The 18,850-nt window shown below is 38.8% G+C and overlaps 1 protein-coding gene across 2 annotated transcripts in view; it reads right to left on the minus strand.

Annotated features, from left to right (window-relative positions):
• The window catches only part of AK3 (adenylate kinase 3), a 24,145-nt gene that overhangs the window by 4,883 nt on the left and 412 nt on the right, over window positions 1-18,850 (minus strand). Inside the window, exons 1-4 of one of the 2 annotated variants that reach the window (XM_010860716.1) lie at window positions 18,627-18,844; window positions 8,021-8,140; window positions 6,924-7,096; window positions 5,920-6,038 (exon numbers count right to left, since the gene is read on the minus strand). In XM_010860716.1, the coding sequence (XP_010859018.1) occupies window positions 5,920-6,038; window positions 6,924-7,096; window positions 8,021-8,140; window positions 18,627-18,777 (563 nt within the window). In that variant the 5' untranslated portion in view covers window positions 18,778-18,844. Of the gene's footprint in view, window positions 1-5,919; window positions 6,039-6,923; window positions 7,097-8,020; window positions 8,141-18,626; window positions 18,845-18,850 lie in introns of those variants that run through there. The other variant, XM_010860717.1, reaches the window with a different exon arrangement.

An 18,850-nucleotide genomic window follows, 5' to 3' on the forward strand; every position in this document is an offset into this window, starting at 1 on the left:
CCTAAGGATAAAAAACAAGACAGGTCTGACAATAAAAAAAGAAGATCACAGGCCAGTATCACGAATGAACATAGATGCAAAAATCCTCAGCAAAATACTAACAAACCAAATTCAACAGTTAAGGATCATACACCACGATCAAGTGGCATTTGTCCCAGTCAGTGAGTCAGTTCAGTCACTCAGTCGTGTCCGACTCTTTGCAATGCCATGAATCACAGCATGCCAGGCCTCCCTATCCATCACCAACTCCCGGAGTTCACTCAGACTCACGTCCATCGAGTCAGTGATGCTATCCAGCCATCTCATCCTCTGTCGTCCCCTTCTCCTGCCCCCAATCCCTCCCAGCATCAGGGTCTTAAGGATGGTTCAATACATTCAAATCAATGTGATACACCACATTAACAAATTGAATAAAGATCATATGATCATCTCAAAAGATAGAGAATAGCTTTTGACAAAATTTGACATCCATTTTTTATAAAACTTTCAACAAAGTGGGTATAGAGGTAACATACCTCAGTGTAATAAAAGTCATATATGACAAACCTAAAACCAATATAATAGTGAAAAGCTGAAGGCATTTCCTCTAAAATCAGAAACAAAGATTCCACTCTCAGCACTTTTGTTTTGGAATTCCTAGCCATAGCAATCAGAAGGGGGTGGGGAAGGACCCAAATAGGAAAGGAAGAACTAAAACTGTCACTTCAGCAGATGACATGATACTGTATATAGAAAAGCCTAAAGATGCCACCAAAAAACTATTAGAACTAATAAATGAATTTAGTAAAGCTGCAGGATACAAAATTATAGAAATCTGTTGCATTTTTATGCACTAATAACACACTATCAGAGAAAACAATCCCACTTACAACTGCATTTAAAAAAAAAACTAATCAAGCAGGTAAAGAACCTATACCTGGAAAACTATAAGGCACTGATGAAAGAAACTGAAAAAGACATTAAAAAATGGAAAGATATATCCTGTTCATGGATTGGAACAATTAGTGTTGTTAAAATGACCATACTATGCAAGACAATCTACAGATTCAATGCAATTCCTAACAAAATACCAACAGCATTTTCTTTTTTAATGTTTATTTTTGGCTGTGTTGGGTTTTCTTTGCTATGCTGGCTTTCTCTAGGTGCAGCAAGTGAGGGCTACTCGTGGTGCGAGGGCTCCTCATTGCAGTGGTTCTCCTGTTGCAGAGCACAGGCTCTAAGGCATATGGACTCAGTAGCTGCAGCTCACAGGCTCATTAGTTGTGGCAGGTGAGCTCAGCTGCCCCGTGTCATGTGGGATCTTCCTGGACCAGGGATCAAACCAGCATCCCTTGCATTGCAAACTGGATTCCTAACCACTGGACCACCAGGGAAGTGCCCAGTGGCATTTTTCATGGCACTAGAACAAAAATTCTAACATCTGGATACACAAAAGACCCCGGATGGCCAAAACAATTTTGAGAAACAACAGAGCTGGAGACATCATGCTCCCTGACTTCAGACTATACTACATAGCTACAGTAACCAAAATAGTAATGGCACTAGCACAAAACCAGATATACAGATCAGTGGAACCGAATAGGCAGCCCAGAAATAACCTGCAGTATGGTCAGGGTAATCTGTGACAAAGAAGGCAAGAATATACAAGGGAGAAAATGCAGCCTCTTCAATAAATGGTGTCTGAAAAACTGGACAGCTATACACAAAAGAATAAAACTAGATTACTTTCTCACACAATATAAAGAAAGTCAAGAAGGATCAAAGACCTAAATGTAAGATCTTAAGTCATAAAACTTGTAGAAGAAAACACAGGCAGTACACTCTTTGAAATCAGCCTTAATATATATTTAACATGTATATACATTGTATATATATATATATGATATATATTGTGTGTGTATGTGTATATTATATGATCTGTCTCCTCAGGCAAGGGAAACAAAAGCAAAAATGAACAAATGGGACTACATCAAACTTTAAAGACTTTGTATAGCCAAGGAAGATCAACAAAATGAAAAGGCAGCCTACTGAATGGGAGAAGATATTTGCAAATGATATATCTGATGAGAGGTTAATATCCAAAATATACAAAACCCAACATCAAAAAAAATGAATAAACAACCTGATTTAAAAATGGGCAGAGGACCTTAACATCTTTTTCCAAAGACATACAGATGGCAAACAGACACATGAAAAGATGTTCACCATCACTAGTCATCAAGGAAATACAAATCAAAACCAAAGTCAGATCAACTCACACCTATCAAAATGGCTTTTATCATAAAAATTTTTTAAAAATGGATAGGTTGAGTACTTCCCAATTTGGGTTCAATCCCTGAATAGAGAACTAAGATTCCACATGCCACTTGGCATAGCCAAAAATAAATAAATAATTTCTTTCTTTTTTTTTTAAAGATAATAGTGTGGATTTAATGGTCTCAGTAAGTACAGATCTGTGTGATCAAGAATGAAAGGCGCTTGGCTGGGTGCTGGAAAACCTAGATTTTGGTTTCAGTTGTGCCCTCTGGCTAACAGAAATGGTCACTTAAGATGCATCTATCATTTTCTGATATGCTAAGTGCTTTACATATAATAATTTAATCCTATTTAAAACTCAAGTTTCATTATTTTACTGATGAAACTGTGTTAGGGATGTAAAGTAATAACCTGAATCACCAAAATGGTAGTAGGCTTCAAAATGGGTCTTGTCAGACACTAGAACACCCTTGGCTTTCTTTTGTCTGCTTACCTCTTTGCAAGACAGCTTCCTAATACTTGATGAGCCTTCCTTCTTTCACCTAGGTTTTTTTTCCCTCTGTGCCCTCCTTCTGAATTTTAAAGGAAAGGGGAATTCTAGAATGTTGTTTTTATCATGTTTCCTACTGGGTTTGTCCATTCTTCCCAGGCAGATTTGTCTGGCTTTTTACCAGGCCAGCAATCAAAGTCTGTACTCACTAGTTCTTGAGGTTCGATGGTGAGAAGGATCAAAATCCAGGGGTTGTTTTTCAAAACGGAAAAATTCCTGCCAGAGATTGTGGCATTCCTATTATTTATCCTCCTCCTCCAACTACTCATATACACACTGGCTTTAAAGGCTGCAGAAGAGCAAGAACTCTGGTTTATCACTTTCTAAAAACAGGATCAGTCATACCTCTGCAAGTTTTTAAGATGTTTCACTGGGAACAAAAACATTCCTTTATGCATTCCTCATAAGATTTGCCACAGTTAAAGACGAACTTAAATAATTCCCACTGTTTCCTGGGTTAAGAAACATCTGCTAAGGCCCTCCTGCTTCTAAGTTCACAAGCATCTTATAAAGTTTTCAATAGAACAAGCTGCTTAACTGTTGTAAGCCTCTTGAAGAGCCACCTCAAAATCAAACCTATGTCACAAGTGGGTTAACAGGTTGCTTCCAAGGGAACAACTATACACACCTATTCAGTCCTAAGGCTGAACCTTGGATGAACATTTGTCACCTTCATTTCTATGTAATAAAATGGAACCGGCTTAAGCTATTGGTCCTCTAAAAAGAGCATTATGTTGCTTGTAAACAGAGACCTAGTTATACTATCAAATGTCCCACAGCTGAGAAGAGTTTTAAAAGCAACAATGTAACTGTCAGCATTTTAAAATAACAATGCTGATTCTCACTAAGGTTACTGCAAATACCATTTTAAACTGTTGGTTAAGTTCAGTCCTAGATCTATATACAGGAGCTTAGAGGTTAAAGTTTCAATTAAGGGCAAGAAGTAGCAAAAGCCAGAAGCTCAGAAAGACTAGGGTATCTCCTGAGATAGGAACCCAGGACATACACTTCATCTCTACAGCCTTCCCCAACTTCCCCTCCCACATTTTACAGAACTAATGCTTACAGCCACTGTACTTCCACTGCATTCAGTCATGACTTCTGTTAATAGCCTCACAGTGTTGTTACCAGCTCAGCGACAACGTGCTCTCCCTTCTTCTGGTTACTTTTGAATGAATAACAACCCCCTTTTGGGAAACAACCTTTTCACTAAATTCAGTCCATGAGACTCAGACGGGATAGTTCCCACCTCCCAGCTTCAAGGATGGACATGATCAGAGCTAGTTAGTGACTTTTGAGACCAAAGAGACTCTCTTTTTCTGGGGTAGATGAACTGGAAGGAAGTGAGCTGGAATGCTGAGGGGCTCACACAGGTAGAGCCCACCTGAGATTGATGCCAACACAGGAAAACAAAGCTAAGTGTGACAGAGGCCTGATGACTCTGAACACCTGGACCCAAACCATCTACCTTTGGACTCTTCAGTTACATAAATTTCCCTTTTGCTAAAGCTTGTGTGAATTGGGTTCCTGATTGATATAAGCACCTATCACACTGTATGATAAATACTGTTTACCCAGCACTTTGCCTCACAAAGAAAGCTGAGTTTCTTTGGGGCTTGGCAAAGACTGGGTCTAGTTATCTGTGTGGATCACTGGCCTAGCAGTGTCCACAGGGTAAACAATATTCATCAATACTGAGTGATTCAACAGTGCCAGGACTGTTTTTAAGTCTTTGTATGGATTCTCTCATTTAATTCCCCTAACAACCCTATAAAGAAGGTACTACATAATAATTGCTCTGATTTTACAAATGAAGAATTCATGGCACAGATGTTCAAACACATTGCCCAGGGCCACACAGCTGGTAATCTGCAGGAGCCAGGCTCATTATATAATCACAAAATTATACTAACAGTGAAGAAAGTGAACTGCCAAATTCCTTGTAATTTCATCCTCCAGAAATAACTCTTAAAATAATTTGGAGACTGCTACTTCAGAATTCACTGCGTAGTTACACAATTACAACAACAATAGTAATAGCTAATAATCTAATAGCTAATAATAATAGTAATAGCTAATAATAGCTAATATAATATAGCACTATAATAAGTATAGTGCTTAATGTGTGTCAGACACAATTCTAAGAATTACACATGTTAACTCCACCTTTCAACCCTCCAGTCTCAATCCCATTTTGCATGGAAAAAAACAGAGGTTAAGCAAGAAGTTAAGGCCAAGTTAATAAATGGTGAGCTGGGATTTGAGCTTAGGCACTCTGGCTCCAGAGTCAGTGCTCTACCACAGCACTGTCCTGTCTTAATGCTGAGTCATTATTCAGTAAGTGAGTGAATACAGGAAAGTGAATGTAATCAACCCTCTGTTAGGAGAGGGGAAGGCTGAATAAAGAAACAGAATTGTTTCTTGGCCCGAGCCAAACATTAATTCACTAGAGTTCCTGTATTCATGGTGGGATATGAATTCCCTGAGGAGTCAACAAACCTATGTAAAAATGAAAACTTTTAAACACTATTTGCCAAATAAATGATCTGAGGATTAGTTGCCCTTTAAGAAGCTTTTGTGCTATAGTGTCCTCTACTGTCACAGGGAGTGGCACCATTAGGTTTGCCTTCCTGGCATTCATGCCAGCCCTCCCTCCACCAGACAGCAGAGTTTGGGTGAGACTGACCCACTGCCTGCTCTGGGTGTGGACCAATCAGTATAATCTCTCCCATCCCAGTGACTGACTGGGACTAGCCAGTCCCAGCACTGGCTAGCACTTCTGTTCACTAGGGAAAAGGTGGCCCCTCACCCTTTCATAAATAGGATGCTGTGCCTGCCCCTAGCAACCGTCAGCAACTATGCAAGAAGTATAAGGACAGAGCCAATACAAACCAGAGATGAGCAAAATTCTGATCAAACCTGGGGGCAGCTGAAGCCCAAACTACCCAAACTACCTTCTGAATTTGTTTCACAAATAAATTTCCTTTTATTATTTAAACTAATTCAGGTTGGATTATCTGGTATTTTAGCATTTTGGCTGGAAAGCATGAAAGATCAGAAAATGATTTAGTAATTCATCATATAAGAGAAATTCTGAAAAGCGACCAACTCACCGGTAGTACTCCAGGACAGGCTCTGTTTGGGCTTCATAAGCTTTCAGTCTCTTGACAACTGTCTCTGGTCTATCATCCTCACGCTGAACAAGAGGCTCCCCAGTCAGATCATCAATTCCCTAAATGGGAGTTAGAAGGGCTGGCATCAAGTATCATAGTTTTGAAGGATATTTTTATAGGTAATTAACTGATTTGTAAACAGACATCTATGTAAGCACCAAACACAAAAATGTGCTTTTTAAATAAATGGAATCAAATTCAAATCCAGGTCATTGCAACACAGAGCCATGAGACCCCAGGATGTTTCCACGGTGGCAATCACCTTCTCTTTACAGAAAAAGGGTCTTTAAGCAGCCTCTAAATAATTTGGTATTATATATTACATGTATATTATATGTATTATATTATGAAAAAAAGTGAAAGTGTTAGTTGCTCAGTTGTGTCCAGCTCTTTGCAACTGTAGACTTCCAGGCTCCTCTGTCCATGGAATTCTCCAGGCAAGAATGCTGGAGTGGATAGCCATTCCCTTCTCCAGGGGATCTTCCTGACGCAAGGATCAAACCCAGGTCTCCTGCATTGCAGGCAGATTCTTTACCATCTGAACCACCAGGGAAGCCTGTGATATTACACATATACGAAAAGGATTCAGCTACAGATTGAGAATCTGAACTGTAAACCCTAAATAACCCAAGGTGTCATTAATCCCTACTGCCCCAATTCTTAACACACCACCTGGCAGAGTAGAAAATCAACACATGCTTTTGAAGGAACAACAAACCCCTGTTGCCTCTGGGGATGTCTTTACCACCAAGTTGACTGGACTAAACCAGCAGAGTACAAAAGTAATCTGAGAGCATGCCCTCTGGAGTTCTGGTCATCCAGGAGTATCAACGTAATCTTTGAGGGCAACTGAGGGCAACTGTCTCCAGATGACAGAAGTCATCTGTCATCTGGAGAAAGCTGGCTACGCAGAAGGCAGAGTCAGTTCTACCCCAACTACTCACCATGGTTTTGGGAGGGTTGAACTCGATGTTGTAGACACGGCCACTGCCTGGATGGATCCAGCGAGCAGTAAGGCGTTGCTTGATGACCTCAAAGGGCACGTTCAGGTTAATCACTGTGTCTATCTGATAGGCTCTATCCAGGGCTTCTGCCTGCGGAAGTGTCCTTGGAAAGCCTTTACAAATTAAGTTAAAAATGAACAAAGAAAGGAAGGACCGAGGGGAGAGGGGAGAAGGAAGAAAATTAATGTTGAGCAACTTGAACAAAAGCAATACCACCAGGAAGGCTGATGACACTTGTAGGGCAACCCTGATTGTTAATATTTTATATGTTACCTTGTCCAGACCACAGGTTGCTCAAATAAGTGGGGGAGATTTACATTTAAATCAGTTGACCGAGTAAAGCAGACTATTATCCCTAATGTGGGTGGGCCCCATCTAATCCACTGAGGGCTTGGACAGAACAAAGGGCTGGCCCTCTCCAGAAGATAAGGGGGAATTCCTCCTACCTGACTGCCTTGGAGTGGGATATGGCTTTTTCCTGCCTTTGGACTCAAACTCAAACATAGGGTCTTCCTAGGTTTCACCAGCCTTCAGACTCGAACTACACCATCACACTACCAGCTCTCCTGGGTCCCCAGCTTCCTAACCCACATTGAATATCTTGAGACTTGTCCGCCTCATAACTGCATGAGCAAATTCCTTGTAATAAAGACCTCCCTCTAAAAACTAAAAATCAACCTATCCTCAAGGACCCCACGGCACCCCTGGCTGGGGAGAGTTTACATCTTACTGTAAGTTACCCTCTGTCCTTCCTTCCTCCTCCTGGGATCCTCCCTCATCCTAAATATTCTCAAAAAGGGGAGCAGGACCAAAAGTCATATCTGAAGAAGCTTAGAAATAATGCAGTGCACTTCCCTCTTTGCATTTAAAAAAAGCAGCAGGACAGAGAAGAAGACTGGCCCCCGAATCCCCAGGGTCAGGAGTGGCGGCACACAGTCCTCCCGCCCACCATCTGTTTCTGTAGCATATGCAATGCTCACTCTCCAGTCTGCATGCATCCTTTAGGGCAGCTGAAATATTCTCAACGCTCCACCTACCATCCAACAGCCAGTTATATTGGGTGAGATTTTTCAGCTCATGAAGGACCAACCGAGTCATGACATCGTCTGGGATGAGCTTCCCTTGGTCAATGAAAGTCTTGGCTAAAACACCAATTTCTACATTAGAGGCAGGAAAAAAAGGCAAGTCAGCAAGTGCTTTTATTCTATCCCATTCTAAGCCTCTAGGAAACTGGCTGCCTAAAGAAACCCCCTAGATAACACACTCATTTGAAAATGTGCATCATCAACTTTTGTGATAAAAAGAGATTGTGAAATAATCAATGCCTATTTCAAAATTTCCATCATATAAAAATAGATAAATGTAAAAATAATGAAAAGATATAAAGCAATATGTTAGTAGTAGTCATCTCTGTGATAGAATTATGTGATTTAACATATTTGTACTTTTTTGTAATTTTTCTAAATTTTCTATCAGAAAAATATATACACTAAAATTATTTTCTTTTTAATAAGAAATTGAAATAGTCATTATTTTTAAGTGGCTCAGCTTAAGTACCTGAGATCTTGTTACTGTAGACATTTTTCTAATCCTCTAAAGTAGATGCTGTTGTCACAATTCAGTTTTTGACCAGATCAACACTGTGATTGTTACATTTTTATAAATAAAATACACTGAAAAGCATTTATGAACACTTTACAATATTACCTACAATTATATGTTATTCTTGTGCAACGGTATTTTAATTTTCTCATCATCTGTTAGCAAATTATTTACGCCCATATAGAATTTGTAATGCCACTGTAATAATCTGTGCACTTACAATTTTGTGTTTGTTCACTTAAACATCATTTTGTAGATACTTTTCAGTGATTTTATACAGTCATTCAGTCATCTTTGGAAAATATATCTATATTTGATAAAAATACACTCTATCATGGCAGTATATACCGTTGGACATTTAAAATTTTAAATTAGTCTTGATTTTTCCCTACCACTTCTGCTTTTAAAGATCTTAACATTCCTTTTCCTTTTTCTTTTTTTTTGGGGGGGGTGGGTTTATGAGTTATTTCTGATGTATAAATTCTAGGAATCAGAAATTAAAGAGTCAATGCTTATGACTGTTTTCATAATTCTTGTTATGAACTGACATACTGACTTCAGAAAAGATCCTAAATTGTCAAATTCATGAAACTTCAGATTTCTAACTAAGCACATTAACTACACGGAAATTGGCTGCCATTTGACAGGTGCACTGCTTGGATTTACAAACAACATCTGGAACTGGGCCTGAGAGCACCCTGGACTCACTAAAACACCCTACTGGAAAGGTCCACAAACTTAATATGTGTGCACCACAATGAGACATCACTTCACATTCACCAGGATGGCTGTAATCAAAAAGATCTAACGAGTGTTGCCAAGAATGTTGAGAAATTGAAACCCTCATACATTGCTGGTGTGCAACATCTCTGTTGTCAGGCTTTTGACCACCGCGCTGGGGGACATAAAGCTCAAACTCACCAAGAGTACTGAGGAAAACCACAGTTCTCCAGGGCTGAGTCCCTAACACTGATGTAGGCAATTTAGAAAACAGTCTGGCAGTTTTTCAAGAGTTTAAACAGAGATACCATATGACGCAGCAATTCAACTCTTAGGTATATTTTCTCAAAAGAAATAAAAACATTAGCTCACAGAAAAACTTATATATGAATGTCCATAGCAACATTATTCACAATAGCCAAAAATTGGAAACAACCCAAATGTTCATCAAGTGACAAGTGGGTAAATAAAATGTGGAATATCCATACAAAATTCTATTATTTAGCCATAAAACGAAGTACTGATACATGTTACACAGTATATGAAATGTTAAAACATGTTAAGTGGAAGAAGCCACACACAAAAGAGCACATCTTACATCAGTCCATTTATATGAAATGTTCAGAGTAGGCAAGTCTAGAGAGAGAGAAGAAAAATCAGTGGTTGTCCAGGGCTGGCAATATTGGGGGAAAATGGTAAGTGACTGCTAATGGGAACAAGGTGGCTTTTAGGGGGTGATAGAAAATGTTTTAAAATTTACTGTGGTGATGGTTGCACAATTCTGAATGTAATTAAAAACAAAACACTGATTCAGAAATATAGACCAATGGAACAAGATAGAAAGCCCAGAAATAAACCCATGCACCTATGCGTACTTTATTTTTGACAAATGAGGCAAGAATGGGGCAACGACAGCCTCTTCAATAAATGGTGCTGGAAAAACTGGACAGCCACATGTAAAAGAATGAAATTAGAACACTTCCTAGCACCATACACAAAGATAAACTGAAAATGGATTAAAGACCTAAATGTAAGACCAGAAACTATAAAACTCTTAGAGAAAAACACAGGCAGAACATTCAATCACATAAATCAAGCAAGATCCTGTATGACTCACCTCCTAGAAAAACAGAAATAAAAACAAAAGTAAACAAGTGGGACCTGATTAAACTTAAAAGCTTTTGCACAGCAAAGGAAACTGTAAGTAATGCGAAAAGACAACCCTCAGAATGGGAGAAAATAATAGCAAATTACTACAACTAAGGATTAATTTCCAAAATATACAAGCAGCTCATACAACTCAATGCCAGAAAAATAAACAACCCAATCAAAAAGTGGAAAAAAGACTTAAACAGACATTTCTCCATAGAATACAGATGGCTAACAAACACATGAAAAGATGCTCAACATTGCTCATTATCAGAGAAATGCAAATCAAAACTACAATGAGATATTACCTCACACCGGTCAGAATGGCCGTCATCAAAAAGTCTACAAACAATAAATGCTGGAGAGGGTGTGGAGAAAAGGGAATGCTCTTGCACTGTTGGTGGGAATGTAAATTGATACAACCACTATGGAAGACAGTACAGAGATTCCTTAAAAAACTAGGAATAAAACCACCGTATGACCCAGTAATCCCACTCCTAGGCATATACCCTGAGGAAACCAAAATTGAAAAAGACACATGTATCCCATTGTTCATTGCAGCACTATTTACAATAGCTAGAACATGGAAGCAATTTAGATGTCCATCGACAGATGATTGGATAAAGAAGCTGTGGTACATGTACACAGTGGAATATTACTCAGCCATAAAAAGGAATGCATTGAGTCAGTTCTGATGAGGTGGATGAACCTAGAACCTATTATACAGAGTGAGGTGAGTCAGGAAGAGAAAGATAAATATTGTATTCTAACACATATATATGGAATCTTGAAGAATGGTACTGAAGAACTTATTTATAGGGCAGCAATGGAGAAACAGACAGAGAGAATAGACTTATAGACATGGGGAGAGGGGAGGAGAGGGTGAGAGGTATGGAAAGAGTAACGTGGAAACTTACATTACCATATGTAAAATAGATAGCTAATGGGAATTTGCTGTATGGCTCAGGAGACTCAAACAGGGGCTCTGTATCAACCTAGAGAGGTGGAATGGGGAGGAAGATGGGAGGGAGGTTCAAAAGGGAGGGGACATATGTATACCTATGGCTGATTCATGTTGAGCTTTGACAGAAAACAACAAAATTCTGTAAAGCAATTATCCTTCAACAAAAAAAAATAAAAAAAAATACTGATTCATAACTTAAGAGTTAATTTTATGGTATGTGAATTATATCTTTAAAAAGATTTTTTTTTTAAAAAGAAAGTAAAGACAAAAAATACCTGGTAAGCAAAACAAGAGGGAAAAAAAGCCACTCATATAACCTATATAACTCAGTACTACTTAGATAATTATCATCAAAACTGTTAACATTAAAACCTACAGACACTTTGTTTTGTGAACAGATAGTTCCATGCAGAGTCTAACAATCTTTTTCACTATTACTAACAACTTTCTATAACACTAAACACTTAAAATAGTTTTTAAAATCTGAAGTCTATAATGCTTTCATTTAAAAGAATAAAAATGATTCAACTCTCTATATCAAGATATAAGCAGTTTGTTTATTACATTTCAGGTTTTCATCCCCTGTTAAAAGTATGCAAGGACTCTTGTCCAGCATATTCTTTGGACAGTCAGTAAATTTTTATTCCCTTGATTGCCTATAATTTAATGCTGTATCTAAATAGACTCATTAAAAAGACTATTTCTTTTTTATTCCAAAAATTAACAAATACGTGAGCTTCCACACCTACAAAACCCAAAAGGTAGTTTAAAAGTAAATCATTTAAAACAAGCTAATTTTCTATAAAGTTGTATACAAAAATAGAAAAGGCAGGTTATATGAAAATAGGAAGGGTTAAAACCAGCTTTTGATTTTTAAGGATAATAATGAGAAATTCTAAAACACAGAAACATTAATCTGAGAGATGATATTTGTATTATACAAAAAAAATTGTTAATTCTATGTCTCCTTTTAACATCTGGTCATTCTTATAACACTCCTCAAGCCAATCACACCTCATATCTGAATGATCTAGAAACAACTTATGTTTGAGCATTTATGAGGTACAAAAGAGGGCCTGACCAACTATAAATACAGTTCTCTTTTACATATGCCAAGAGGAGCTAGAGAATTAATCTAGTTTCTGGAAAAAACTGCTTTTAGCTTTTTTATGATGTATATACATCTTTACTTTAAAAACATGTTGGAACAAAACAAAACTACAAGAGGGAATGCATCAAATGATGGCTTTACACCCAATCAAGGGTTTAGAAAAAATGACTTTCTCAAATAATAAAGACTCTGAGTCAACCTAGTGGTTACCTCTGGCAGGGTGGGAAGATGTGATGGGTTGGCACATGTGGTGACCCTAAAGGTACTGGTTCTCTGCCTGATGGTGGGCAATATCCAAGGGTAATATCCATGCAAGTATCAGTACTTCTTTTTATGGCTAAATAATAGAATTTTGCATGGATATTCCACATTTTGGTGTTCATTTTATTCTTCTAACCATCATAGAAATCATAATACTTTCATGCATGGGATACCTCACAAGAATAATACTGAAAATCGAAACATCCCTTGACAGTTGTTCTCCCTCCAACCATCACTCAGGCTGAAACCTTTTCAGTGAAGCACTTAGAAGAAACTCCCATTCCAGGTCTATATTTCTCCCTGCTTCAGGACAGAATCTCAACTCAAGGCCCAAGTAGGTCTGGCCTCATCTCTCTCCTCTACTGACCTCCCCAGCATCCCCACACAACCCTCAAACCATGGCCCCAACAAGGAGTTGCACATACTTTATGTCCCCCGAGCCTTTGCATAAGCCTCTTTCTCCTCTCTGTTACCTGATAAGCTCTTGCTCATCTTTCAAGACACATCTTAAAAGGTTAAGAGGTCCCTTAACCTCTGAGGCAATCAAAAGTTCCTGCTCTGGACTTCCCTAATGTCACAGACTTATCTCTGTTGGAGCACTTATCACACTGTTGAAATTACCTGTTCACATGTTGGTATGAACAGAAGTGTGCCCCTTAAAATCTGTATGTTGAAGCCCTGCCCCTCAATGTGGCTGTATTTAGAAATGGAGCCTTTAAGTAGGTAATCAAGGCTAAATGAGGTCATAAAGGGGGACTTTAATCCAGTATGACTGGTGTCCTTACACGAAGAGGAAGAGACATCAAGAATGTACACAACAGAGGAAAGCCCACATGAGGATCCAGTGAGGAGGCCATGTGTATGCCAGCAAGAGAGGCCACACCAGAAAACCAACCCTGCTGGCACTTTGATCTTGAACTTCTGGCTTCCAGAACTATGAGAAAATAAACTTCTATTGTTTAAGCTACCTGGTCTGTGCTATTCTATATGGCAGCCCAAGCAGACTAATGGCCACCTGCCTGCCCATGTTCTGACTTGAGCACCTCCAGTGAAATATATTTGTCTCTGTTGTTGTCAGTACCCAGCTTGACAAACCCATAGACGAATGACTGGATAGATGAAGAGAGGAGCTGCCTGGATTATCCTGGATTCCAGCCATGGAATTTTAAAAAGGCCTACCTTACTTTGTTAAAAAAAAAAGAAATGGAGCAATCCTCATGGAAAGCAATATTGTTAAAGGTAGAAAACTGCATGTACAGTTTATTGTGATTTGTGTAAAAAAGAAAAAAAAAAGGAAGAGATAAACAATGGATTGCATGTGCATGAAATAGCTCTGGAAGAATCTTTTCACTAAATGTCCTTTTATATTTTTTAGAGTTCAAAACCAAGTAAATGTATTGCCTATTACAAATAAAAATTTTGCCATTACAAAAATAATTTGCTCTTCCATCAATACCATTCTGATGAGGCACATCTTTGTTGTCTGGGTGTACAAACTAGAAGTTTTGTTAGATATACAGAAACTTGGGAGCTGACAAATGCTTTGAGGATTACCTACTGAGTTCAGTTTTCCCAATTTACAAATGAGAACAAATGAGATTCAAAAGGGGTTCATTTAGTCCAGGATTATGTTTTTGAGAAGCACCAAGCTGCAGTGCAGTTTCTCAAACTTTGGACAATCACAGGGCAACAGTACAATTTCTGCCATAGCAGATCTATCATTTACCATGTAATTTCTTTAAAATGACTGTTTTTTTAGGAATAAAACTGCCATATGACCCAGGAATCCCACTACTGAGAATATACCCTGGGCTTCCCTGGTGGCTCAGAGGTTAAAGCATCTGCCTGCAATGCGGGAGACTCGGCTTTGATCTCTGGGTTGGGAAGATCCCCTGGAGAAGAAAATGGCAACCCACGCCAATATTCTTGCCTGGAGAATCCCATGGAGGGAGAAGCCTGGTAGGCTACAGTCCACAGAGTTGCAAAGAGTTGGACACGACTGAGCTAATACCCTAAGAACACCATAATTCAAAAAGACATATGTACCCAAATGTTCACTACAGCACTATTTACAATGGCTGGGACATGAAAGCAACCTACATGTCTACTGACAGATGAATGGATAAAGAAGATGTGGGGCATATAAACAATGGAATATTACTTAGCCATAAAAAGGAATACATTTGAGTCAGTTCTAGTGAGGTGAATGAACCTAGAGCCTGTTACACAGAATGATGTAAGTCAGAAAGAGAAAAACAAATATCATATGTTAACACACACATATATATGGAATCTAGAAAAATAGTACTTTTGAACCTACTCGAAGGGCAGGAATAGAGACACAACCATAGAGAATTTGGACACAGTGGGAAGAAGATGGTAGGACAAATTGAGATAGTAGTGTTGAAACATATACATTACCATATGTAAAACAGATAGCCAGTGGAAATTTGCTATATTATACAGGCTCTTGTAGCTCAGCTGGTAAAGAATCCGCCTGCAATGCAGGAGACCCGTGTTTGATTCCTGGGTCGGGAAGATCCACTTCCCAAGAAGGAAATGGCAACCCACTCCAGTATTCTTGCCTGGAGAATCCCATGGACAGAGAGGAGCCTGGTGGGCTACAGTCCATGAGGTCACAAGAGTCGAACACAACTTAGCAACTAAACCACCACCACAGGGTGCTCAACATAGTACTGTGTGACAGTCTGGAGGGATGAGATGGAGTGGGGGGTGGGAGGGAGTTTCAAGAGGGAGGGGACATATGTATCGTTATGGCTGATTCAGATTGTTTTTTAGAAGAAGCCAACACAACACTGTAAAACAATTATCCTCCAATTAAAAATAACTTTAAAAAAACAATGGGAAAAGAGATTTTTTTAGAAGATTCTTTTAATTTAATAAGCTATGTTGTTCAAGAAATTAAAGGGTTGTGTGCTAGTTATCATTTTTTCAAATAAAAGTTGAAATAAAATTTTTTATTGATTTTATTAACTTGAATTTTATTTCTATTTTAGAGAAAATTTTTTGTCTACCTAAAATTATCTCATGAATCTCAATTTGGGAAATACTGCATAATGGAAAGAGTAATTTAACTGGCATACAAGAGACCTGGGTGTTCACACTTGTTTACCAGTGACTGCTTTTTATTATTGAGCAAGGTCTTTAACCTCTCATGAACTGTGCTTCCTCATCTCTAAACGAGAAGGCGAGACTGAAGACAAAGGGGCAGACACTGAAGTTTTCTGACTCCAGGGTTCAGTGGTGTCTACAGTTACTCAAGGTTTGCTTCTGTCAACAGGCTGCCTTTTATTTCCAGGGTCTTTATCACATCTGCTGGGATGACTTTAAACTTTAGCTATAAAATACAGACATGGATTAATCATTGTGAAATGGTGGTTGGAAGGTAAATTGGCACCATCCTCCCTTAGCAGTATTTGATGACACAGTATTTATAGAAATTCCACAGTATGGAATTTATTTGAAGGAAGTAAGTGGAGATGCTGCCAAATATTCATGTACCAGCATAACCATAACAATATTAATTACAGCAAAGAATGGTTAACCACATAAGGGTATAATAATAGGAAAACGTTTCAATTAATAATTGTGCAATCTTGATGAAATTAAATATCATTTTAAATACTACTTAGTGATGTGTGAACATAATCACAATAAGTGTAAAAGAAGGTATCCAAGCAATCATTTAGACTATAACAATTTTTCAAACACATGTAAATACAATAGAGAAAAAAAGAGAAAAAACAGAATAGAAGAAAAAGCACCAAAGAGTTAATTATAGTTGTGTCTGGATGGTAGAATTATAAAGGACTTTAATTTTCTTTATACTCTCATGTTTTTCTTGCTTTATAATAAATATGTTTTTCTTAGCATCAAAAAAACATTAAACAGTATTTTTTATATAAAAGGTTATACCTCTCCTTTGTTGCTGACCCTGTGTGAAATATCCAATCTGTTCACAAATATTTATTGAGGATGTATTCTTAGACCTGAGATACAGATCATCTGTAATAACAATCTCATGACACCTCCCTCAACTCCATCTTCTGCTTTTTTTGTTAAAAGAACTGCCTGTAGAGACTCCAGAAAGAGCAGGTGTCTGAGGCAGACTGAACATCTTGCCCAGAGATCCTCTCCTGCCTCCCTCTAGTCTCTCTTTTCACGTTGTGGAGTCAGAAAGAGGATGATGAGGCTTGTCAAAGGATGTTATAGATAAACAAAGAGGTTTGTTTCTTAATTTTAAAAGTTCAGTTAATTTTCTTTAAGTTTAATTTTTTTAAGTTTTCTGTTTTCACAAGTTAACATATCTTTAACTCCACTGAAGGTGGTCTCTAACCATGCAGTTACGCCTCACTACTGAGTTATTTTTCAGAGATTCGCTTTCGGATCCCTTACTCCTCTCCAGTTTGGATAATCTTACCCCAACGGGTTACCTAACGACATCAATGCACAGCATCAAGAACACTTAGCAAGTGAGCCAAACAGTTTAATCTTCTGAAGCTTAATTAACTACAAAATACTTTATGATTTTTTTTTTTGAAGATCAATGTTAGAAGAGACAAATAAAGCTAGTAATTCACCAGATTAGGTGATGAACCACAGAACTCCAAGAAACAAAAAACAGTGGGGTGATTCTTCTTTTCATTTAAATGTTAAGTGTTTTCAAACAAAGGGAAACTCATCTGAAAATAACCTACATGACCCATCAGTAGGGAATTAGTTAAATCATAGCAGATCCAGCAGATAGGCACCTACACAAATAATAAATAATGAAATGGATTTCTGGGTTTTCAGATGGAAAGATATCCCAGATATAAGGTGAAAACACACTGGTGCAGAACACATTTTAGTAGGATTATATATTGCATAAAACAAAGGATACAGAGATACATGCTTGAACATAAATACAGATTCCTAAAACACATGACACGGCTCCCCTCTGAAGAATGAGACTGAGGTAGGGAATGAGAGGACTTTCCTTTTAATATTATGTACTTCCATCCAAAATTGTTTCCAATTCTTTTTTAACTTGTGTAAAGGGATTAGTTGTACTTTCTAAAAGGAGCGTCAAAATGACTTTGTTTTGGAAAATAAAGGTCAACGCTTTTGAGAGAAAAAAAAAAACAAACTCACCTTGCTGTTGACTTTTTGAAAACAGCTTTAAGACAGAATTTACATAAGATAAAGTCCACCCATTGTACAGTGTACAGTTTGTTGACTAGATTTTGTGCTGAGTTATAAGAATTTATTTGGAAGGAGAAACAAAACAATCTTTCAGATAACAAGGCACAAGAATAGCTTTCGTGTCTAAAGAGTTAAGCCAATTTTGCGACAGCAATGAGGATAAGTAATACTCGGTCATCAGAGTATGGGGGAAAGGTCAGAAGCAGAAAGTTCCATAGCGTTTAACAAACAAAAAGTAAAAAGAGAAAGAGCTAACAGTTCTCCAAGCGCAAAGGCACGAGGGGAATAAGCCATACACAGCTCGGTGGCCCCTTAGGAGCAGCTGCGACTGGGGCTGGACAAACTTCTCAAAGCCATGTGGTTTCCTCTCATCTTTGAACTTCGAACGTGTCCTAACTTTATAGTGCCTTCTCTCAGTAACCCTCCTGAAGCTGTGCATTGACGTCAGAGGTTTCGGGGAGCAGTCGCTCAGCAGTCCGAAGGACTCCTCACTGGGCGGCAACTGAGAGAGGTTGCGCCCGTACCCCTGAACCTGCATTCGCCGGACCGACTTCCCGCGCCCCGGCCCCTCCGCCCACAAAGCCCCACCCGGTGACAGCACGCGGCCACCCCTCACGTCCGGCCTCCCAACCTGTGCCCCGAAGCATATTATCTCTGAGCAGGTCCCCGCTGGAGAGGTGCTTCAGCTCGAAGTGTTTGATGATGCGCGAGGACACGGTGCCTTTGCCAGAGCCCGGCGCCCCCATGATCGCTGCGCGCAGTAGCCGCGCAGACGCCCCCATAGCTGCAGAAAGAGGCTGGGCCCGCGCGGACAGTGGAGCTTCCTTCGGCCTGATTCGGCTCTTAACTGCGCGC

Source organism: Bison bison, unplaced genomic scaffold, assembly GCF_000754665.1.
Source record: "Bison bison bison isolate TAMUID 2011002044 unplaced genomic scaffold, Bison_UMD1.0 scf7180017864469, whole genome shotgun sequence".
Lineage (NCBI taxonomy): Eukaryota > Metazoa > Chordata > Mammalia > Artiodactyla > Bovidae > Bison > Bison bison.